General features: G+C 35.3%; 3 protein-coding genes across 9 annotated transcripts in view; 2 read left to right on the top strand and 1 right to left on the bottom strand.

The window, feature by feature from the left end:
- The first annotated feature begins 124 nt into the window (after positions 1-124).
- Positions 125-9,812, top strand: LOC128193074 (uncharacterized). Of its 2 annotated transcripts, none has more exons than XM_052866309.1 (2): positions 125-985; positions 8,388-9,812. In XM_052866309.1, exon 2 carries the CDS (start codon positions 8,400-8,402, stop codon positions 9,759-9,761), a length of 1,362 nt encoding a protein of 453 aa, XP_052722269.1. In that variant the 5' UTR covers positions 125-985; positions 8,388-8,399; the 3' UTR covers positions 9,762-9,812. The 2 variants fall into 2 exon arrangements, with proteins under 2 accessions (XP_052722269.1, XP_052722268.1); XM_052866308.1 differs by lacking the exon at positions 125-985 and adding an exon at positions 4,395-4,516.
- A 3,888-nt stretch (positions 9,813-13,700) lies between these two features.
- The window catches only part of LOC128193070 (paramyosin-like), a 14,871-nt gene continuing 2,992 nt past the window's right edge, over positions 13,701-25,579 (bottom strand). For 3 of the 5 annotated variants that reach the window (XM_052866297.1, XM_052866296.1, XM_052866298.1), the window contains exons 4-20: positions 23,318-23,538; positions 22,906-23,175; positions 21,748-21,810; positions 21,126-21,191; positions 20,096-20,170; positions 19,790-20,005; positions 19,097-19,318; positions 18,504-18,713; positions 18,075-18,344; positions 17,663-17,845; positions 16,581-16,853; positions 16,361-16,489; positions 16,028-16,261; positions 15,222-15,423; positions 14,617-14,715; positions 14,388-14,489; positions 13,701-14,136 (exon numbers count right to left, since the gene is read on the bottom strand). In XM_052866297.1, coding sequence (XP_052722257.1) covers positions 13,855-14,136; positions 14,388-14,489; positions 14,617-14,715; positions 15,222-15,423; positions 16,028-16,261; positions 16,361-16,489; positions 16,581-16,853; positions 17,663-17,845; positions 18,075-18,344; positions 18,504-18,713; positions 19,097-19,318; positions 19,790-20,005; positions 20,096-20,170; positions 21,126-21,191; positions 21,748-21,810; positions 22,906-23,175; positions 23,318-23,538 — 3,117 coding nt within the window. In that variant the 3' untranslated portion in view covers positions 13,701-13,854. The remainder of the gene's footprint in view (positions 14,137-14,387; positions 14,490-14,616; positions 14,716-15,221; positions 15,424-16,027; positions 16,262-16,360; positions 16,490-16,580; positions 16,854-17,662; positions 17,846-18,074; positions 18,345-18,503; positions 18,714-19,096; positions 19,319-19,789; positions 20,006-20,095; positions 20,171-21,125; positions 21,192-21,747; positions 21,811-22,905; positions 23,176-23,317; positions 23,539-25,579) is intronic. The other 2 variants (XM_052866299.1, XM_052866300.1) reach the window with 2 other exon arrangements.
- The window catches only part of LOC128193073 (coiled-coil domain-containing protein 57-like), a 20,348-nt gene continuing 19,101 nt past the window's right edge, over positions 24,333-25,579 (top strand). The window contains exon 1 of one of the 2 annotated variants that reach the window (XM_052866304.1): positions 24,333-24,534. In XM_052866304.1, coding sequence (XP_052722264.1) covers positions 24,400-24,534 — 135 coding nt within the window. In that variant the 5' untranslated portion in view covers positions 24,333-24,399. The remainder of the gene's footprint in view (positions 24,535-25,579) is intronic. The other variant, XM_052866302.1, reaches the window with a different exon arrangement.

Raw genomic sequence — 25,579 nt, 5'->3', positions numbered from 1 at the left:
AAGTTCTATTCAGTCTCTTGATTTGTGTTCTCGTGATAATCTGATAAAATGAACGATCATACAAATCAATCCATTCCTTGCTTGCCTCCACTGTACGACAGAGAACTGAACCACACAGTTTTGCAAGGATTTACTGGCAAAATATTTGTCAAATGTGATCTATCTTTAAATGACAATTTCTTTCGGGAACAAGGTTTTTAGGATTTTCACACCGTAAATCTTGTGGCAAGGAAGTCCAAACAGATTTGCCTCAACCGTTCCTAGACAATACCTGTATGTATGTTATTACTTTTGTACTTGATGACGTCACGTGGGGATACACCCACCAATGAACTGTCGCGCTTTCCTGTGACAGAAACCTTTTTGCGTGTTTACATTGTCAGCTAATCAGTGCTTATTAGCAAACTTATTTATTAAAGCAGATCTCTGTTGATGACAGGATCAGGAACACCAGACATCAATACACCTTCTAGGACGGCCATTACCTGGTGATTGCGTTGAAGGAGCGCGCAGAGGGATACTATTTTACAACAAAAGGAAGGTTTGGGATAGATTCAGATACTTCTTTACAAGGGATTTGATTTCTATCGTTGGGACTTTGCAGTAACATCGTTATAATGAGAGATATTGATTGTTTCATCCTAGAAAATTTTACAACGTGACATATTGAGTATACGCTGTGTTCCCAGGGCATTTTAACGTAACTCGCCTGTGATGTAGAAGAAAACCAGGTAAATACAGGTTTTGGACCAAAATTCCAATAGCGTTGCCATGGATTTTGATCAAGGGAGACGGTGACTACATCATTCATAATATAGGTTGCCTGGTAACCATTATTAATTTTATCTCACCTCTCTATTGTTGAAAAAAAGTACAAACACTAAAAGCAGAGCCGTTCCTGTGACTTGTGCTGGCGTTGTACCGCAGTACAAGAAATGCCGATTGCGTTTGATCTCTCTATTCCCTGGACTATTTACTGCTGCAGGTATGTAGTTTGTTTTTTATAATTTTGTCTTTTTACATTAGAAAAAAAATATTGTGATGGATTTCTACGAGAATGTGTATGAGTCTAATATCTCCGCGTCCCCAACTCGGATGATACAATTAGGTGACAAACCTGCAAAACAGAAAAAAATTATTCTTATTGCTACCAATCCTATTAGAGACAATGAATTGAACCTGCGAACAACAAATTATTATTTTTATTTGAGAAACATGTTTTTGTCGAAGACTACAAATACACGTTTATAAGCAAAATGCTATCTTTTTTATTTTGCAAAACATTTTCGTATAATTAATGCAGTAAAATTAAGATACGAAAATGTCCATAAAGATTTTGTTATTAGAGATGTTACATGTACATGCACTGACTGTTATATCGGCATAAAGAATTTTGGTAAAATAAGAAAGTCTGATACCGTATCACAGCGAGTTAAGCAATTCAAGTCATCGATTGTCCTCTGTACTGTACAGGGGTTGTTATATGACTGTACAGGGGTTGTTATTCGGTCTGTACTGTACAGGGGTTGTTATATGACATTCGGTCTGTACTGTACAAGGGTTGTTATATGACATTCGGATTTTAATAATAAGATAGTAGTTCATAGAAAGAATGGCAATAAGAGCTTATATCAGGCAGACAGAGCCTGCTGGGCAGAAAATGTATCGGTTACTTTACAATTTAAATGAATACGGACAAAAGGGAACGTGAAAAATAACAACTCGTGCAAAAATCTTAATCTGAGCGCTTGTGAATCGATGCCATTAGCAGAAACTTAAGCCATAAAAGCAGTCAGGTTGAATACAAATCATATTAGAAGAAAATTTAGATGAGTTTTATTTTTTTCTCGAAAGGAAGTAAAGATGAAGAATTTTTTTCGGAACCCGCTGTGTACGGATAAAGAAGCAATGATTCATAAGTTTATAAAAATGAAACCGGTAGATTTTTTTCAATATCCGCTGGGAAGTTTACATGTTATTCTCCGAGACCTGATAGGGTCGGCTTCTGTGTGTACCCTCACCTATAGACAATTAACTTCTCGTGCGTCAATGGCGGAGATTCTCCCCCGGAGAGGGCGCTGCGAGAGCATTTGTTTTGTATCATCGCCTGATGAACTACTCACAAGTGTCGATTCGCGATTTGTTTCTTTTCCTCGCTACTTAAAACAACCACGCTTCATTAAGTAACATATTGTGTTCTAAGGTGTGTTTGTGGAAACGGTTACACAGCTTCTCAATAACGACATCTTCTGCGCAAACAAAACAGTGCGTACTTTTCCGTTGAAATGTTGTTTACTCGAAGAGATCACACATAGATCAACCTGAAAATAAAACCGGGTTAAAATGTCAAATACCTTTCTTTGCTACTAGTTTACCAATTGCCCAAAGGCGTATATTTATTCCCTGGCAATAGCAATAAAAGAATTAAGTTAATTCGCTATAGCATAAAAAAGGTTAAACTCTTTTGAGTGATTAACTTTATTTTAAAGGATTAGCATTGTTATTTAAAATCAACAGTTGATCATTTTTTAAGGAGGAAGTCATTTGCGTCATAGTATTTTTTTTATTTAGGACGACTGACTGCTAAAAAGAATCTCTTTATAAAAAAGTTCATTCACCGATATCCGTGTTATCCAATGCTTCACAATTACAATATTTATCGAGATTCGAAGTTCAGTTGGCAAAAAGAGAGTTTCTATTCAAACGTTTTCTTGATTTGCATTACAAAGAGATACAAGTTTTAATTTTAATGAATGAAAATAATTCTTGAAATTACAATGTGTTTCACGGTGTAAAACAGTATGGCTATAGCATACAATTTGATAAAACATTATCATAATTTCATGTAATTTATAAAATAAATTACAATGTAATGTAAGAATATATGTAAAACAAAACAGACATGATAAAATAACGGAACAATAATTATGAAGAAAACACTATGTATTCATAATCTTTCTACATTCTGATACAGTGCGAGGATAATACACTGGATACAATTCTTACAACATTCTGATACATTACACATGGGTATGATACACAATATATTTTGATACAATTCTTACTACATTCTGATACATTACACATGGGGATGATACACAATATATTTTGATACAATTCTTACTACATTCTGATACATTACACATGGGGATGATATGTTGTATTCTTTATTCTAATACAGTTCTTACCTCATTATAATACATTACACATAAGGATGATACAATGATATATTTTGATACAATTCTTACTACATTCTGATACATTACACATGGGGATGATATGTTGTATTCTTTATTTTAATACAGTTCTTACCTCATTATAATACATTACACATAAGGATGATACAATGATATATTTTGATACAATTCTTACTACATTCTGATACAAAACACACGAGGATGATAAAATTTATACCATATTTTGATACAGTTCTTACTACATACTAATACATTACAAATGAGGATGATACACTGTTTACTATATTTTGATACAATTCTTACCACATTCAAATACATTACACTTTAGGATGATACATTGGATACTACATTATGATACATTACACACGAAGATGATACAATTTAACAATATATTGATATAGTTTTACTACATTTTGATACAATACACATGAGGATGATACAATTTATACTTACCACATTATGATATATTACACACGAAGATGATACAATTTTACTATATTTTGATATAGTTTTTATTACCTTTTGATACATTACACATGAGGATGATAGATGTTACGATATAGACATTTACTATGTTTCAATACTAATTTGGATAATTTACTGCATACAGAAATGTAACACAATATAGTCTTTGTGGTTTAAAACAATGCTGACTTAGACAAAATATGGAATACAATTATGTTAAATGACTGTATGGTTTTGATATTATATAGAATTTGATATTCAGTTTTACAAAATAAAAGATACAATTGTAATATGATAAAATCAAAACTACTTGTTAAATAGTTTAAGTTACATGTTTATTGGAATACACTACAAAAATATATTGGATAAAGAATAAACAACAATTGATGCAGTATAAACAAAAATTTGGACACATATAGATAAGTGAGCTTAGACAAATTCATAGAATGATTATTATACAATTATTACAAAAAAAAGTATCAATATCATTTTAAATAGCTGTATTATAATTAAAACTAATATTTTACAACACAATTTACAATAAATCGTAAGACAATATACAATAATTTTTGTTAAAGAAATTCAATAAAATTTGGCACGTTGGAATAGAAATATAATAGATAAACATTATAGAAGTGCAACATAAAAGAAACAAAACCAGAGATTGGTTACAACGCAGGGCGATGGGATTGGCTGGGGCAACAAGCTGTCGCGTTACCCAATCACCCTGGCGGGTTTTACCCTTAGCGCTAAAAACGCGCGCTCATTACAAGCCGTGATTTAAGACGAGGTAATATACGATCGTAACCTCACTCTTACATGGTTATCGTAAGCGTTTAGGGGAGTTATTCTGGGTGAGTATTTTTCTTTTCGACACTTTTTTTTATTACCAGAGAGAGTGAAATGCTCGTATCTTAACTATATGCGTTAATAAATCACTCATTTGAAGACTTTTGTGAAACTAAAAATCTGGAAAAAGCATACTAAGCACGCATAACAAGATCTTAAATTTTTTAAGTTAAAGAAAATGGTTTCATTTAAGGTTTCCATTTTTTTCTTTTAAATTGAACGCCAGGTATCGATATTTCTAAGTCGTAACCATAAAACACCTATCATTGCCGTGGAAATCCTCACTGACTGTTGGCTCATTCTGTTAATTTGAGTGTTGCTGATGTGTTTCATTGTGGACGTTCCTTAATGCTAATTGGATTAGGATCTGTTCAATTATTAATTTTCACTATTTTAGTCGATTGTTAAAGTTCATTTCAGGTAATGAAACATTTTGAAGAAACGCGATTAGAAAAATCGGAAACTGAATATTTGTCTAAGAGGTTTCTGTGTTTATTTCTGTTGCTGGAATCGTCGTGACAGAAACGCTTTGGGAAGTAGACCACTTGTGGCAGCACATAAGTAAATAGTAAGGACCCCAAAATATAACCATCATCGCCATTGATTATTGATACAGACGCAGTAAAGAAAAGCCCTGTTTTATAATCCTCTCTAAAACGATAGGAATGATGTCTGCCTTTGATGCTTGACTCCTGTACATATCTAAACGACCCAAAATCCTTGAAAATCATATTAGTTCCTGAATATCTGTAGGGATTCAATTATACGGGTTGATATTGAAGATTTAATTAATAGAACGGTGATTAATAAATGAAATGATTGGGGGATTTGGCTGAAGTATGGGTAAATTTGATTATCAGGCGTAACAGATGGCGGTATTTATGTAGTAGGCAGGGTGATGCAATGGCTGGTCTTTAACGGGCATGAGATGGTGCGCGGGGTTAACGGGTGTTTATATACAAGCCCCCGATGTTTGTATTGATACATGTTCCAACACTCCATCAGACGGAGGCTTATGACGCTATTCTGGTTTCCCTCTACCTATGTCTGTCTTAGTAACATCTGGCATAATGGGAGCTAAATGTAATCTCAATGATGTTGTATGATATTATTATAGTCTCAAATATGCCTTATTTATATAGAACCATCGTTCGAGAAATACATATTCTAGCGATATAGTATTTGTGAAACTTTTTTGTAAGTACCACATTGTCTCTTTAGAAATACGGTAAAAGTAAAACACACTGATCTCGTGTGTCACGGAATGCACTGCTCAGTGAACACAAGTCCAATCTTCAAACTCTGCTACAGTACAATCGATCATACCGAGCCCCGACTCATCCCTTGTGACGTATCATTGAGGTGAATGCTCTAATATTTTTCCACTTGGAACTTAAACCGCTTTTTTAATGAGGCGATTAACGACAAAAACGTACGGCTTACGGGATCGGTTCTACAAATTTATAAATATTTTGGTTCCTGACGATTCTTTTGGGGGCTTATTACAATTCAGACGTTTCAAACAGCACAGTAAGTTCGATATATTAATTTTAAAAAACGGCTGAAACATCGAATAAATATCCGTCTAAACGCAGCTACGTACAATTTGAACCCTGAAGGATTTATGAAATAATCTAATGGTTATGATTCTGTATGTCAGAAGTCTTGTGAAGATGTATTCATCACGGAGTGAATCGAATCACGGGTTATACGACTGTCTAATCCAAAAGCCGAGTGGCTGATCTTGCTGTCAGCGGTGTCTCACGGATAGCACCAATCTGTATAGAAGTGACTGGTAGAGAAATCCGAGCAGATAGGAACTCGATAGACTGTGATCCTAATCACAAGATACCGCTAATCCGTGACCAGAATTACCGTGATCTGGAGCCACAGACTCTGTTAATTAATATTGATATGGTATATAGTGTACATACTCAGTATACCATACAGTTTATTGGCCCCTGCGTATTACGTCTTTGATCATAGCATGTTTCAGCAGGTGCAAAACGTTTAAGTGAATTGCTTATTTTAGCGTCTACAACTTCTAATGGATTGAATTTTTTATCTATGACTTCATGCATCATATACCCCTCAAAAAATGAAAGTCTCGGTGAATAATTGCAAAAAATGTGCTTAAAATTTATTATAACTCAGATTATTGAGGTTTGTGAGACCTTAGGTTTGCCTACCCACAAATACACATATTATATATGATCATTTCATATCGACATATCATGTATCCAGTCAAAACAATTTACTACAATGGTTTATTGTTTCGAAGCGTTGGAGTATGTTAATGAATAGGTTTTACGTTTAAAAATGCAATTGCAATTAACAATGTGCAATCATGCCCCAGAAGACCAACGAGTCTCGTATAAAGTTATGTAATAACAATGTGTGGGTGATTGCAATCAGTAGTGGTAGCGACAGGCGTCATTTCTCTGGGAGGGGGCGGGAGATATAATCAGAATGCAATGTGGCCATTTTTGATTTGTTTAAAGAGTAGACAGTGTGTAAATTCTGACATATTCCATCACTCAGAACAAAAATTCAGAGGCAAAACTTTGCTAATGGTAATGTAGTTTAGTGCACTGCAGCTAAAAGTAATACAATGCAAATGAATTTGTCAAATCGACCATATTATATCATTCCAAGGCGCCAGTTTTTATGGCATAGACTGTTTTGAAAAAGACAAACAACACAGGTTTAAGTTACATCATGGAGGGAAAAATTTTTCCCTACAATACATTCTACGGTAATTTTGGTTTAGACATGTTGAGACCTTTGATAAAACAAGGCGAATTGATGTGTTTAATTAGTACGTGTGCAGCTTCAATTGAAATTTTAAAGATCTACAACATGATCAATACTGCAATTTTGCCCTAGAAAATTGCATTTCACGCTGGGTTGAGTTACACGCCGCAAAGCAATGAAATTAACACAGCCATAGTCCCTCCTAATCGCAATGACTTCAAAATACATCTTGGTTTTAAATAATTAAAAAATCCCAACAATTAACTTTAAATTACCCTGTCTTTTCCTAGTGGTGTTAATTCAATTACTAATTATACCGGTATGTCTAATTCGTTTTTCCCTTTGACTAGGCCTTGTATTTAAAAAAAAATCAATTTCGTTTTAGGTCTTTTCTTCAAAGAAATACTGAATGCTGTTTAATTCTTTATCTTCCATGACTCTGCATGTATGGTGTCTAGTGTTCTTTATCATTTAATGCTGACATGGTAGACAAATGCAGTGCACCATCGGTTTTTTTTATACTCAGAGCATTAAGATTATTAGCAAATGAAAGGGATATCTGGATTTAAATTGATTGCATCTCCAAAACATTTGATTCTATTCCATTTAGCGTATGTAGATTTCTCTCATGATGCTCTTACACCACCGAACAAGAACTATGTCCTTGTAGAATGATTGTCAAGATGAAAGCCTGGCCATAATGACACTCTGTTAAACCGCACGTGTGACAAATCTGTACCACCGAAAATCGATTTTCTTGTAGGTGTATGCTGATAATATTATACCAATCACGATGTTCGTGTAGTATGAAACCCGGTTTTTTTTTTTTGAAAAAAGCTAAGAACATGTAAAATAAAAAATACAACCAAGATTACAATATTATTTTTCTTCTGTCGTTAAACACCCGTTAGAATGAATAGAAATGTACGTGCTTAGAATAATTTTGAGAAGTTCTCTGTTTGAACATCTCTGTAATATGGTATATCCTTGTATTGATTTGTCATACCGGTACCACCGTCAAAGGATTTTTTGCAATGCACAACAATATTATAAATTGATGCATTGACTAGCTGTAAACATGAGGAGACTGAGTGAGTAACGTTTTTGTGTTTCTTCCTTCAGATTCATGACGACATGCTAGATGATGATATTACTACAGAAGCACAAGACAGGCAGTCTAATTCAACATTGATGTATGAGATAGTTGACAACGGAAATACAGCAAATCCCTCACACGACCTATCTTCTCAAATCACGCTCAGCCCAGAAGAGAGGTACCGAACGGAAGAGGCTCTGTTTTATAATACCTACGATCCTAATCTTGGATATAACACTGCGGCAATCCTCGGGGGTTTACTACTGTTTATACTTATGTACGTATTTTATAGGACAAAAATTCGCAAACCTTTGATTAAATTTGTCAAAGAAAAATTGAAGGCGTTTAGGAATGAACCAATCGTTGCAAACGACATCGAAGAGATTGAGGAGGCACTTATGTGTGACACAGAAGACAAGCCTCATAATGTGGGATTTAGGAGTTTCAAAAGTGAAAGTGAAAACCCGGATTCAGTAGGATCATACAACTACAGACAGTATAGACTTGGTGATATTACCCAGCATTCCGCCGACGATGCGCTCATGTTACCTCAGGTTACAATCACAGACGACTCGCACGACCCCCTGCCCATTGTGTTCATGGATACAGACGATTGCACCGCTGAATGGGTTCATAAACAGCACGAACTCCTGCATCCAGGAGGAATAATTGTAAAGGTCAAATCTGATACGATATGTCCTTCTACTAGTGATTTCTTGGAGGAAGGTAAAGGTCGAAAAGTGTGCTGTCCGAACCCGAATTGTATGTTTAACAGGCAAATTACGGCCTGTGCGCATTCTCAGAACGCATTGAACCTCAATAAGAGTATCCCTATGTTTGATTCTCATGAGTTACGTGTTCCCTACGAGAGACAGAGTAGAGATAAAACTCGTCGAAAACGTCCATTATTAGTTAATACTAAGCACCAAAGCCTTTCGTCGGAACCAAAAACTCCGGTCCGAAGGGTTCATCCTTTTCTATCAGCACAACATCAAAGTGTGTCTTCCGAACCCAAAACTCCTGTTTCAAAGATAAACCCACACAATTTCCCCATTCATATTCCTCCCATTATCAAAATTCAAAACACGGACAAAACAAGTTGCCAAAAATCGAAAGAGGGAAGACGAGATTCTGCGAGTAGCACGTCATCGGATGACCCCTTGATTTATCGTGTATCCAGTGATAAGTGGACTCGTTCTCGTTCTCGTCCCCGCCGGAGCGTGACGGAGGACGCTGGGTACGCGTGTTGCCAGCACCCCCCTGTGATCCGCCCACCGAACATCAAACAGCTGAGCGTGGAGGAGGCGTGCCAGCTGGGTCTCCTGATTCCACATACCCCTAAATGTGTCAGTAACTCTCCCTCTTGTCAAAGCATCTTACAAATGGAAACACCGTTATGACGCACATTGATGCGACTTTTTTCATGTTATTAAATATATATACCCTTAGAATTTTAATGTCTTTTGTGTTTGTTTTTTTTTTGTTTCTAATGATACTTTTAACGACACACTTAAAATTGATGACAATTTCTCGCATTTCTCAGTGGTTTATTGGTTTTGGTCAAGCTTTTCTCTGTTTGGAATACTTTGTTGAATGGTTCAATTATGTTCTTATTCAACAGTTTAAATGAACGTAATCTAAAAATACGTAAATTAAAAACTCAAACACATGCAGGGACATAATTCATGGCTCAAAAGAAGAAATATCACAATTGTATCTTATAACACACATATCTTTTTCTGAGTTACATTTAAAATTATTAATTTTAAAGAATATCTATAACATATGAACTACAGCTAAGTTTTATATGGACTTGGAAAAAACCCAACAACATTTAAACTACGTTTGCCACCCTTTGTATAATAACGCTTATCGCTGCAAATGACAACATATACAAATTCTCAGCAAAAATCATCTACACCAACCAAAACTTCTGATTTGCACTTAATTTTCAAATAGTTAAGAACGATGCATTGACCTTGACCTCAGGTTGCGACCCGAGATCTTGACATTTGCTTAATATCACAAACACTTTCGTTTGGTTGAATATTGGATTGTTGCAAGTTGCCGATGGAAATGACATTACACCTATGAAAGAGAAAAATTATGTCAAAATAAGGTTTCCTTTGGATTGCTTAATATTTAAAACAATGAAGACGAACGGAAAATTTAAAGTGAGTACAATGTATATTAAAACAATGCAGACACCAATATTCAAACTACTCTGGCTGTTTTTCCAATGATAATTTTGCCCATATTAAGTGTTATTATTTTTACCCTATCAACAAAGACAAATTTCAATCACAAAGAATTGTCAATCATGTTAAGCAAGTGCATAAAAAATTAATTGTTTTGGCATTTCGTCACGGGCAATTGATATCAATTGCTGTTGTCTTATTTTAATATCTGTGCTAGACATATCAATTATAAAATGTTGAAAATTTCACATTATTTTAGTGCCTAATTTAAAAATTATTCTATTTATCAGGGTGAACACTTAGAAGTTTTGTTGAGTGTATAATTATACCGGCTGTGTGTAGGGATATTCATTTGTGCAAAAGGATACATTCTCCATTGGCATACCAATTTATTCTCAGATTCCGTTTACCAATACTCATGATCTCTAAATAGGACTATACATGTACTTATTCTAGCACTATATGCCCATGTATACATACATATATACTAGTATATAAATACAATGTACTTGTATCTCGAAGTAACTACATCGGTTTTTCTGCCTGCAAATGACGGCATGTTCAAAATGAATACTGATCTGCACAATTACACACCCCTAAGGTCCACCAAAGCGACGTCAAGATAACAATATGTTGGATAGATAAGGAAGAAACTGGTGCCAGGCTTTGACAGGTCGTTCATCTTTGTCCCCGTCATTGCTGTTTCTGTGGTAACCCTTTCGATATCCACAAGAAAGAACCAAAACTACTGGCACATCATTTTTGCGTCATATGAAAATAAACGATTTCAGCACGCATTAAACTAATTATACAATGACAAAAAACGAGCTCGCTCGATGGTATTATAACTATATTCTACCAGTAAATCATTTTGTACGAATCATTTGGTTAACAACCATTTCATAATCAAAGGCCTGAAGGCCTGAGCGGCGCATCGCATTGAAGGTAGCTAAAAACATCACTACAAGTTGTTAAATATCGCCATTCTACACATGGGGAAGGTGGCGCGCATTCCTCATTCAGTTGGACATCGTCTTATTCGTTTTATCAAGAGATAAAATACGAAATCTGTTCCTAGCTATAGGAAGACAGCAACTTACTCTCATTTTAATATAAATATTTTATATACGAAATTATTTCATTTTTTTACCTCCGATATTCAAACAATTAACGTTGCCGCTTTTATATTGAAGTACGAACTGTTGTTATACAAATTATCTCATCAGTTGACTGGTCCTCTGTCCCTATCGAACGTACATCGCATTGCAGGCATTGCCGGTCTATCTCATCTGCGTATTAATCTTTGTTTTGTTCTTTCATTGATGTTGATGTTTTTTCAATGTGTAAAGGAGATTTCTGTTGTAATGATTTGTTGACATTTTTAAAACGAATACTGAATATATGTTCCTGGTTGAAAATACGTAACAATCAGAACGGCACTATATATTTTTTGGCGCATTGATACTTGAGTTCTATGACGCCGCTTGTATATAAGCCGAGAGAAGTGAGCTGACAGCAATGAGGCTACGTCGCTGATAGCGATGCGCCCCAAAAATCGAAGAAAATAAGTAAACCTCTAATTTTTTTCTTTGACCTTAGTATATAAACATTTGAAAACAACCCTTCTTGAAACAGTTTGTAATAATATTCAGATAAAATCGTTTGTTAGTTTACTGACTGCGCCATAAAATAGTAACACGTCGTTATTTGAGGACATGTTGCCACAAGGAATGAACAATCTATTATTATCAAGGGATCTTGTCTGCAACATCAAAAAGCCGCTGAATCATTTTCTTGTTTGCATGGACTGTAAGCTGTACCATAATCTAGTGACATACACCTTAGATTAACCTGTTATCATAGCTGTTCCAGAATAGGAAGTTTTTTTCCTCCCAAAGACTAAATCGATGAATGTTGATGCAGTTACTAGAAGAGATTTGCAGCACTGGTGCTCTTTTGAAAGTGAAGATCGTTTACCTTTTAGTATTGCAGGTATCAAAAGTGTGTAACATACCGTAGTGAATACATAAAAGGTTTTGATGGTAGCATCAACCTCAACAAGGTTAGTTTCATGAAGGTTACAGCCAAGTAGGGTATTCTACAGACGTGCGCAAACGGACTAAAGCATCCGTTTTCTGTGAACAATACAAATCTCGTAAAGAAAGTACATTGATGATATCATCCCCTGTCTTTATTTCGAATTTTATCAAGTGACGGGCGTTTTAGCTTAAAAACATCAAATTGTCAGATGTCCTGAAGCTTATCGATTAGAAAGGTTGGCCTCTTACCATTTATCAAAACCTCATGAAGCCATTTGTTACAAGAAAAAGTTAGAATTCAACTAATACACATAATGTGTTAGCTGAAAGATAAAGGAATAAAATTGAACTGCGTATAATCAAATAGCTTTAACATTTTTTCCCCGTTTTTTGTATTCTAGACATTAGCTGAATTGATAAACTGCATAGTCACATGCTGTCTATACCTTCTGTTCATCCTCCTCTTTGGGCGATAAAATCCACCATAACTGTTGAAATCTACTGAATGTTCAATTCTCTAAGTGAAATGATGGGCTCGACTTTTACCAGAGAAGATTAAATCATTTCACGGAAATTGGTGAAGCATCATTGTGTGGCCGAATATCGGTTATTAATAATGATAAAAACCATTGATGATTTCTTGGCAGAGATTGGTCAAGTTGATGTTAAGTGATGTTGCAATGGTTACTCAGGTGATAATACAACAGGTGTATGGCAGTCAAGGGCCCTTGCCGATGTTACATCATTTAACTTCAAAGGCGTTCGATTGAGATGGCTTTTTTAACAATTTTATGACAAACACGTGGAACAAAAAAGTGTAGAAGGAGTAAAAATGAACTGATGTATTTGAATTGATTGTAAACTTTTCAATTTTGCACAAATTGTTTTACGTTGCATATCGATTACCAGCAAGAGTAGACTGCTTTAATATCTGTTAGCAATCTAACGGTATCATTCTTTAAAACAAACATAAACCCCTCCCCATATATAGTAGGAATATTTGGCTCTTTCAAGGGAAGTTGTCAGCGTTCTCAAGGTTTGAAAGGTAAAATAAGTCTCCTCAAAAACACTGACGCGAATCGTGATAAAAGGTTAAAAAAATACATTGAAATCTTTTTAAATTCAAAATTTAATCATGTAAACAGTGGAAATGACCAACAAACAAACAGTAACTAGCAGTAATAGTATTGCAAAAGGATTAACATTAGTTTTTGGCAAATGAAATAGTGATGTGTACTGCTTATGATCACATGCCTTCATATGCACTGAACCACTCCCTTACTCAGCAGGTGCCCTTCCTTGAACAAGTACAGAGGTGGCCAAACAAGGAACTCCACGAACTGGCCAGTGTGGGTGAACTGTTTGTATCGGGTGTTATCACAAATCTCGCCGGGTTTCACAGACCACGTGATCACTAGAGGCGGGTCTTGGACATTCATGAGCCAGCATAGTTCCACGGCCCTCGTGATAAATCCCGCGCAGGAAGATTGCTGGGCGTCACTCAGTGCGGTCCGACCGTCAGGGGTTTCACTAAAAAACTAATAAAGAAATTGACCTTATCAGTACTAGGTAACCATAGTACTATATTGGAATAATTTTGTATTAGAAATATTGCAAAAATAGATCTTAATACTAGAATAAACTTATTCAGTTTAATCTTTTCGTTAATATGATAATCTTAAGACGTTTACATTATAAAATGTTGGTGAACTTTATGAGCATATCCTCATCCAAGCGTGATAAGTCTCAAATTAAAATAAAATCATGATTTAATATGTTGAGGGGATACCTTTTGAACGGCCTTTACTGCATGCACGGCGCAAGCCTTTCTGATGTCTTTAATGACTTTTAACTCCTCTTTTGATAACTTCTTAACACTCGACAACACCACCTGCAAATAATTAATTATTACTTTATATATACAATATTAAACCAGAGAACAGAAGAATCGTTGCAAACAACGTCCCCAATCAAGTGGTGATTGGACGTTTACCGCCGTAGGGTAGAAATCTACTCACGGTCTCCCTGGTTCTACCGGTCGTGTGGAGCATTAGGAGCACTTTGTGAAGCTCCGAGAGCTGGCCGCTGGCGGCCACTTTACCGAAGTTAAAGCAGTCCTATTGTAAAAGGAATATATCACAGGGTTAACGGTTTACTCATCAAATACAGGAACACATCACAGAAAAATAATCTACCCATAAACTACTGACAACCAGGTGTTACGATCATTTTTATCACATTAAAAGCACAATTAGATATCTTGCAAACAATTCTTTACTTAACTATATGCAAGTTTTTATGTTGTTAAACAGATGGTGTTTTCAATAAGAACCTTGAATACTAAAAATTTAAAAAACAACAACATATGTTTAATAAAACAGGTTAAAATATGTACTCATGAACACACTGAATAGAATATTCCCACAACGTTGTTCATGTAGACATTGCTTTTGTGTGAATTGACGTTATACTTGTATACAAATTGTTTTTGCGTCCAATGTGTTCTGAGGTAATAAATGTAACTGCTACATTTTAATAACAATATATCTGGTCAAATGCCTACGAGTTGGTCCTCAAATTTGTTAAATTTGTCAAAGGTCTCAAAACAAGACTGGACATGTACCTTGAGAATCCTCAACAGTAAGTCGACAGCCTCTCTCTCAGACATGTGATACTGTGACGTCAGCGCCTCAAAGGCGTCCGTCCATTCGTTGTCGTAGAGCTCCGAGAACTTTTCTGCGATCCTCGTAGGTCGGTTGGTATCGCTCAGGTCGGTAATGGCGGGGTTCCCATCCGTCAGCTGGGTGCTAGCTACCGCACTCAGTCTGAACATTAATAGATAAGTGGTCAATTATCATGAGTTGTAATAGTAAATAACGAAACATGTGTAGATTATTATGAACCTGTCAATGTATCGTTTCAGACGTCAATTCCTGCAACTGGGGATAACACTAAACAAACAATCACCGGTTGTGTTACAAATGAGTGTGGACGTTAACATGAACGCTGACCAGACAATAAACACCCAAACAGAGGTCATCCTTTGGAAATGCATACATGTGACATAATTTGATTAATTTTCATGCAGGTACGAATATTAAATTGTAAAATGCGTAGTGTTTCAGATCACTTCATCAGAAACTGCCGTTTCATATAATATATAACTATTCGTTGAATTATCAATTTATGGCTCCCTTACATTTTTAGCCCGAAAACAGTGTGTGTGTGTGGGGGGGGGGGGGGGGGGGGGGTTCAATATTATTTCTTCAATATTATTTTTTCAATATCAATTTCAGATTAATGTCTGTTTCGAAGAAAAAATGCCCCTCCCCCTCCCGATGCTACGTGCCTGTAAGTTATTTGTACTGTGTTATTAGTTTCATTACAAAATTCTTGTAAAAATCATTAAAATAACTGTTTCTGCATTACCTTGTCAGAAGGTTTTGCTTGTCTTTGGATATCTTATCCATCTCCTCTAACGACTCTTTCAGTTTATTCTGTAGGTCATTTACTCGGGCTTCATACGTGTCCTTGATCTTCGTGAACTCGTCCTCCAGTTCCAGTAGCTGAGCCTTGAGCTGACTTAAACTGGACTTCTCCTTGTCTGCGCTTTCTTCAGCCGATTTCTTTTCAGAAGCAATTTTAGCCAAGTCCGCTTTCAAGCTGTCAATAATCATTTGCAAAGAAAACAAAAATGTCACCTTTCATGTCTTTTGTAAACGCTATAGTTATCAGATTGTGAGCCCAGACCTTGAGACCGACCTTTCGCACTCCAGAAGAGCCTGTGTCAGCTTCTCGTCTCTCTCTTTCACCTGTTGGGCCAGGTGTGTCCTCTCCACTTTCAGTTTGCTCTCAGCATCTATCACCGTCACATCTTTGTCCTTCAGTGCTCTGTGACAGATTTAAATAAGTTTTAAAAGTTTGTTTTCAATACATATTTATTAGACGGAACAAGACTTTTTTGTCTGACATCTGGACATACGTGTACAATGTGGAGTTTTCTCCCTTGAGTTTGTTGAATTGTCGCAGAATTTGGTCCAACTCATCCTTTGTTGTGAGGGGCTTCGTCGCTTTGGCTTTGACTGAGGTAGTTTGTTTGGAGTCCGGAGATTTAGAGTGCGGTGTAGATCTACTGGATTTGTCGCCCTCTGGTGATTTTGAGGTGGCACTTTCCTCGCTGGCCGTGACGTATTCCCATAAATTGTGAAGATCATCTCGGAGTTTATCCAGTTCCGACCTCGTCTTTAGAATAATCCTGCAATACCCCTCAGTTTATTACAAAATGGCTAACACAAGAGACATAACTCGGCTAAGTAATCAAGATTTAATGAGGACGGCGCTGACAAGGAATTACGTTAGTCAGGGGGTTAGGGCCGGTGCCTATAACCGAGCATGACGTCACGACAGTCATACAGTGCAGCGCGTTAACTGATTTATTGTGAATTTGTGATTGGAATAGACAGGCATACGCCGACAACGATGAGATTAGTTTTCAGCGATGCTATCTTCGCGAAAGACATTTGTTGTAAAAATATATCCATAGTTGCTTTGTTGGTATTTTTAAGCAGACGATCAAGTAATGAACGTTATCATATATGTAAATGTAATTAATGTTCTGATAAACTGCAGTACATTAATATCGTTAAACAACATGTGTGTACTATGTAGAACAGTTTAACTATAGATCTACTAGTATTTAGTCGCTTAATATTCTCAATAACTAATAAATCAAAGTTAATAAAACATCTGCATTTAAACATTTTCGTATTAACAAATTCTTGTTAAATTAAGGTTAATTCCTACTTAAAGCATCACTGATACCCGAGAGGGGCTTCACATCTGATCTGGCGCTCAGTGAACACACACAATACTCATCATAAGGACAAAAGCGTTACATTCGTATGATGGGATAACACAAAGGGAAAGGAGAAGAAGCTTGTATTTTTGTATTTTCAATAAAAACTACACTTTATAGTTTAAAAAAATCATTGATCTCCTTTTGTATATGAATTATATTACACAATTAGTGTTGTATTCATTATTTTAGTTTCAAAGGAAGTTTACCCCTCTTTGATGTCCACTTCCTTTACTTTGCCCTCCGCCCCCGATTTACACGTGCGGACCACGTGAGAAATATTTGAGACATCTACCTCCTTCAGGGACACGCCCAGAATTTTACAGATCCCCTCCAGCTCTTGCTTTGTTTTGTTCAGAGATTCAGATACTTTCTTCAGAGAGTTGATTTCACTAGAAAAAGTTTTAAATTAGAAATAAAAAACATATAAAGAGAGTTCAAACCCATCGAAATAGTAAACGTTCTTTGAAGATAACACTGCAACAACTTCATTGAGAATTACAATAGATAAAAAAATCTAGCGTTTCTAAGATAGATATTGACAAGTTTTCTACAAAATGCACAATACTGTCACCAAAGAGATAGAGAATTAGGACATGGGCATTGACCACGTGGACTAACTTGACCATGTGTTTGTTCTGGGACTGGATTTGTACAAATCCTATCTGTACAATGTCCAGTTTCTTCAGCAACTGGCTACAAGACTCAGACACGCCCTCGTGAGTTTGACTGACGATTGACAGCTGTCTGGTGGGAGTTGGAGTGTCCCCATGTATATTGTCGTCAGTATAAGTGGTGGTCACTCCAGTGTCAAGGTTCCTGATTCGAGTCTCCAACGCAGCTATATCGTTTTCTAACTCCTTAAGAGATTTGTCTTTGCCTGTTGACACACTACAATTGCAAGTAAACCTTTCTACCAAACAAACTAAAAGTTGTTCTTTATAAACCAAAATTTCACACTACAACTATGAATTTTAGAAAAAGAAGCATTAAAAAAATCTTTAAAGTAGAAAAATGCATATATAAAAAAGAAAAAAAATATGAGTTTACCTAACAGATTCATGAATGAAAAGTCTTATGTGCTTTAACATGTCTATAGATCTAAGACTGGAAATGTCCTGTGCGGGGAGTGAGTTTTGACTTAGGTCGGTATAAGACGAAAGTTCTTTGAAGGAAGCCTCGATTTCACTGACCAATTGAGCCAGTAAACTTCCGGATTCTCGGAGTCGGCTGATCTGTTGGTCTTGTTCGTGCAATACCCTAGAAACCGTCAAAATGTAGGAAATTCAAACAAAAAGGAAACACCCACAACCAATCACAGGCCTGCTAGCAAAGCGTGAGCGATAAAAGCAAGAATTAACCAATCGATAAATAATCGATTCTAACATTTAAAATTCTACAATCTAAAAGTAGTAAAATATATAAGATAAGTCTGCATAAGAATGAAATGATAAGAACCCGTCACTTTAAAGTGTGCTGAGTAATTATTATTGAAATCATTAAAATCAAAAAAGTTGATAGCTTTCTTTAAAGAAGAAATGATAGTAATATGTATTATTGAAGAGTATAAGCAAAAGCAGGACAGAATGAATTACTGTTCTTCCACCAGTTTAACAGTGCTAAATGACTGGCATTATACAGACCTGTCTTTTTCTTCTATTTGCCTGAGGCGAGCGAGGACCTGTGACTTTGTGTCCATTAGCAGAGCCTGGAGAGCTGATACAGAGTTGGAACTAGAGCGAGGAGTACTAGTTTTCTTCTGGTTGCTTTTTGAAGACGTCGAAATGTCGTGGCAAAATCTATTTATATCTTTTTCCAGCTCCAAATAATTACTCTTCCAGACAGATTTATCTTCTTCTATTCCTCTGGGAACAAAAAAACATTTGTTATGAATGGAATATGAATAGAACAATATACAGTACTGAAGTTCTTCAAACAATTTTGCTATCTTCTCAAAACATTTCTTACATTGAGTAAGGAAAACAATATCAGGATGGCGATGATAGTCTAATTCACGAACATGTTAATATTTGCTTTGTCTTTCAAAGGGAACATGCGTATTCACCTTTGCAAATGTTGCAATGACAAATAAGTAAACAAATACTGCAAATATAGAACATTGTCTTGTGAGTATACCAGTATGTCTTATTTAGTATAAGATCTAAATACATATTTGGCTTTCTTTATTATCTAGACCTTTTTCTGTATCCTAGCAATTTAGTCAATATTGATCCTTTTTTTGTACACGTGTACTATAAGTCCTGCCTTGTCTTATCCCTCTGTCCACCCTTTCCACCGTCTTACACACTACATTCACCCACTGACCACTCACTGACCTGGCCCGATCGTGCTGACCCTGTAAGTCCTTGGCCACCATGTCCAATGACGTCATCAGTTCAGCAATGTCGTACATTTCCGATTCTGTCCGGTAACGCGGTTTCTTGGACACTTTACCGCTGGAGGTCATTCCGCTTATCTTTTGGATCTCTTTTTTCAGCTTATTTAGATCGGTTCGTAGCGTATTTTCGGAGTTTTCCTTTTCTTGCATTGCACTGTTAAATTACAATTTTTTATTGTATTTTTGAATCGATTACCGAAGTAAGATATGAATTTTTTCAGCTCTTAAATGATATTTAAATTACCTTTCATATTTTCTTTTCAAATTATTTTCAAGTTCTTTAAACCTTGTTTCAAAATCTTTTTTCTCTTCTTGGTACCTAGAAAATAATTTTGAAAACAAGAACATTTGAATTCAAATGAAATGCATGCTAATTACATAAAACGTTCATGAAGCAAAATGAGAGTCTTTAGGCAGCCAAGAACTTCTAGTATACAAATATATCAGTTGGATTATAAACCTAATTGAAAAACGGTTCTCCATTATAGAGTATAAACCAATCCAGTAAAGATTTCTGAAAGTTCCATTTTATCGTCGTCGCATCGAAATGAAATTTTCAAATGTTTCCAACTGCGCATTTCTTGTGGTTTTTTGCACCCTCACTACTCTATTAGTCCTCTATATTTTCTTTAGAGTTTAAAGACCATTAAAGCAATAAACATTTAATGACTCAATTTTCAAACGACATTTAATTTAATTCTCTTATAATATTTATATATTTATCGTTAAAAATTGATCTAATACGAGTTATTTGGTATGCTAAGTCATTCGTCTGAGAACGTTCTTTGATGTCCTGTGATGACACAGGTAAATATGGACAAATTCTCGGTGTTAATTCCAGTCTGAAGTTTAATGCTACATCATTGTCCAAAAACAAATAAATCAAACAGCAGACCATTAGAGAAGTGACGCTCTATATAGAGAATTTAGTGATTGCTCAATAATCCCAAATAAATTACTTCTAATGAGTTCTTTACTCGAAAAAAAGAAAATATATTTCTGACTATAGTTACAAAAATTATTACCTTTATGAATTCAAAATTTCTTTTGCTTAGAATACCTTATTACAATGTAACTTCTCTACAAATATATTTACAAAACCTCAAAAGAGTTTGTCATAATCAATACATTCAACCCTTTCTGTACTGGTTGAAACTGATTTACATTGAAAAATAACACAAGTATATGGTATTTAAACTATTCAGTCTTCATTTATTTTTATTCAATTTTGATAGACATATTTTCCTGCCAGATAAAGTGTTGATATGGTTTACCTTTCCTCGATCATTCCCACGTGTCTCCCTTTGGCTTTATTGGTAATATTATGAACACCCCTCAACCTGTGAAAGTGACCACAGATACATGTATACACACCAGGAATCAAAATTTATAAAGTATCATATATACGACAAATTACTTAATGTTTTTCAAGCTTTGTAATTAGTTTCTTCGTGTGTGAACCTAATTCAGAGTTATGCTAATGTTTTACAAACATATTTCAATGTTTAATTATTTTTTTTTGAAGATGGTCACTACACTTTTTTTTTCAAAAAAAGGTAGGCAATAAAAATGATACCGGATATTGATACACTGTAACATCTGTCACTAAGTTTATAAGATTTCTCTGTTGTATATTGATTTGATATATCATACTCAATATATTAACGCTGACACACAGCAAAACTTTCCAAAAGGCAGATCGAAATACTTTTAAATTACCGATTATCAATTCCACTACAAATAGAAACGGAAAAATTTTCGTTCAAAAATCAAACGCTGATAAATACAAGTTCATTAATTTACTTTGGATAGTTTTGTATTTTACATTGGAAGGTTTTGTCTTTTATCTACATCTTTTTCTCTGCATGCTTTTTTCAGGATTTCACAGCAACGTACCTTTCAATCTCTTTTGATTGGTCAGACGCCTGTGTTTTATATTTCTGAATCTGTGTTTGCAAACTGAAAAAAAAATCATTTATAAAATCGAAGGTGAATCTGTATTATGCATTGGTTTTATCATACAAAAATACAAATTATTCATACCTTACTATGCAATGACAGCAAATTGGATTGGCAAATATAACTCATATTTAATCAATAAAACAAATGACGCCATTTGTTTTATGGTTAAAGAAGCTTCGCGTTGCAGTCGTGATTTTGAAAAATAAAGTTGAAGTTAATTGTTGTCTAGCATCTTTACAAATTCTACAGGTTTTTAAACTGTTCATAAGGCTTTCAGAAGGATATCAATTGCATATATTTTTAGATTGTTTACATCTAATCGTCCAATAAAGTAATATCCTATTCATTCTTTTCAAATCGTCCGCGAAATGGCGGAATCTGAAAAATTTGAGTGTGTTCTGTGTTGCAATCTGTGTAATGATAATTAAATTGGGGATGAATTTCATTACTTGTTAGAATATAACTTATTACATTTAATTAGAAGAGAATTTTTAAAGAAGAAAATACTGTGTCCCAACCGAATTCTATAAAGTTCGGTAATTTATTGTCGAATACAAACTCTTGTTTTTAAAAAAAAATGTATTTTCATAAACTAAAATTTATGAGATTGTCTGTTCTCCACAAATATAATGATCCAGGTATCCTCATCCAGACTGTTTGTATATATGTTAATATGTTTATATGTATTGTACCTCTTGTACCATTTATATGGTTTTGAGAGAATAAATGAATGAACTGTGAATTGAACTGTATTCTATCCGTTTTAGTATTGCTTACGACGCGTCGCAGTTCGCAAATGATTGCGGCTTACTTGTAGTTAGTTATAGCAAATTGCCAAGAATTTCACTCCAAATTGCAAAAAGCTTCAAATTTAAGGATCATTAGATATTTTAAAAGATGAATAGACGGACAATGTTGCTTGCAAATAGAGGGCTCGCAATTTTGAAACAAGAAGGAAATCATTCATTTCCTTTTCTCGATTTATTTGTATCTACATGTATATATACACCGTACGTTAGTATCTATATTATATAAAAATATCTGTAATATACATGCATCATTCCTTTTAAATTTACCACTACCAGATCTCACCTGAGTATTTCTTCATTCTGTTTTTCTTTCCTTCTTTGCAATTCATCCTCGAACGTCTGCAATTTTTCAAGAAGTTCTCTGACGTCATGGTCCTCTCGCCTGTGACGTCGATGGGGACTTGGTGATCTCCGAACGTGACGAGGTTTAGTTGAAGTAGCTTTGGGATCACTGGCCATTTTATTTATCTCTAAATGGTTAAAAAGTCTGGAGATTGTTTTATTCAATGACGTCATTTCCTCTGGTCCGGGGTTTTTGGCTTGAGGTCCCTTTCTTAAAAACAGATCAGAAAAATAAGAAATGGTATTTCTGAAAAGTATTCTTAAATCAATAGATTTTATTTGAATAAGTGTCAGATGAAGCAGAATAATTGTTAAATTTTTAAGTTTTCATTTTCATTAAAAAAAAATCTCACATTTCTACGGGTGGTTTTCGAGTCCGAATCGCTGGCGGTGCATCAGGCTCTATGGTCGGTCTCTGGTACCCATTGGCTCGCATTTTCTGGCGAGCATAACTGTTAGAAAGCGTTACAGTGACTGCCCGGGGGTTAGGGTGTTTGGAGTCTAATTTCCCTGGCATCAAGGAGGCTTTTGGTTGCGGCTTGAGCCTGGTTGGTGATTCTGCTGCCCCAAGAATCTGTTGTTTTTAACGAAGTAGATTGCATGTTAAAATAAATCATAAAAAAACGTGAATTGCACTGAACCGTGATATTTTTGCATCCTTTTTTCAAAAACAAGATGTCACATACATGTAAAGAGTGAATATTTTTGAGTAAAAAAAAAGCATGAGATACTATGAAATAGTGCAGAGCATTATTATTTGAATTAAAAGTAATCTTCCAAATAAGGAACTAATTTCTACAGAATGTTTATCTTCATCAAAAGTCCAGACCACGCATAATACAATCCCAAAATTTCATCAGCAATTGTGAGATTTGAATGTCTCCTAAATTAAAATCCGAATGAACATGACCGTTGGCCATATCTATTGATTCCCAAAGTCTCTGGGTGCTTATCTCTCGTATCTATATGTGAATCTTAGATGTAAAAAGTTTCAGCAATATCGTATTAGTAAAAGCCGTTAGTCTTTATATTGATTCAGAAGGCCACTAAATTCATCCCCTTTCTGACAGATATCCGTATCTTAAATCCAAGAAAATGTCCCAGATTATATTGTATCGAACGATTTATAGATTTATAGATATTTCTGTACACATTATTAAATTACAAGATGACTATCAATAAAAGATTAGATATTTTTTTCAAGAGATCTTACTTTTGTTTAAGTATGGATTAACTCGCGACAGAAACAAATCCCGGAGATTAAACCCCTGTATGAGACAAGATATGCCTTAATTAAATCGCCAAAACCCAACACTTTGTCTTACACGCTGTCATCAAAACACCAAACGGTTTTTGGTAGAAGTAGGGAGAGGGACCAAAATAGTGTGAGAAACCTAGGTAACCACGGAGACAGGTTGTGTGATGGAATACAGTCATGACTTTTCACAAAGTCAAACGTGTCAATTTCGGATTCAAGACAGAGAAGAAAATGCTTCAGGTCAAGCTAGATACATGGGCAAAACGTGTAGACAAGAGGAAGATGGAACACTGCACGTGTGTGCACGCCGAGGTAAGTGACTGATACGGCAGACAATATTTACTATTCGAACGCATCTCTCAAAGATCTAAAATATTAAGAGATACGTGTATATATTCTGCCTTATTTTAAAATGTTAGAATACATTTTCCAAGATTTGTCTAGGTGTCTAGAAATATACCTGATTCTTAACTAATACTGCGAGCTTTTGGCTCTAGTATTTTAAGATGCTACCTAGAATTTCGATAATCGATAAGAGCTGGGAGGGAGAGGAAAGACGCGCTTTAATATTGACACACCCCATCAAATATTCATCGCAATCATCATAAATATTCCATCAAAGTGAGACAGAAGCAATGTGGATATCTTCTATGAAAAACATCAAAAGCACGAAGTGGTTCTACCGCGAGAAAAGACCACGTGATATCCCCATCAGCAGTAAATAAAAAGCAGTAGCCTATAGGACAAGAGATTACGTTGCCAAATTAGTACCCAGGGAGAATTATTTTCTCGATGTCTATCAGGAGAACGATGAACCCGTAAGGTGTCTCATTAATGCTTACATTACATTATTTAATCCGTTATGCTAACAGTATGTTGTGCATGTTTTGCACTGACTTTCCTTTTCTGACTTTAATTGAACGTGAAATATGACAGTACATTAAAAATTAACTAGAACTCAATAATCAGTATTTCATTCGATTAATATAATACAAAGTGGGTCGTTATCTCTGATACGCCCAGGCAATGATATAACGCTGTATAAAATGGTCCATGTATTGATTTGAGTCTGATTTGTTTGGATTTGATAATAATGTTACATTGTATCTGCAGTTATGTCATCAATATATCGTTTTCCTAAAACTCTCTGTGTTTTCGTCTGATAAAACGCGTGTTAAGTAGGAGAAAATAACTGATAAGTGATGACATTAGGCGGGTAAGAGACCCCGGGTAACTCTAGAAGGTGTCAACCGCCTGTTATGATTCCATCTAAACTTGGCAATTCTCAACAACTTTTCTCTCCAGGCTTTGAAAACAACAGGTTATTGGGTAACAACTACTGATAGCAAATTCATCA

Source organism: Crassostrea angulata, chromosome 7 (genome assembly GCF_025612915.1).
Source record: "Crassostrea angulata isolate pt1a10 chromosome 7, ASM2561291v2, whole genome shotgun sequence".
NCBI classification, from domain to species: domain Eukaryota; kingdom Metazoa; phylum Mollusca; class Bivalvia; order Ostreida; family Ostreidae; genus Magallana; species Magallana angulata.
Note: the sequence above shows the minus strand (reverse complement) of the source record. Positions and strands in the feature narration are given on the sequence as shown.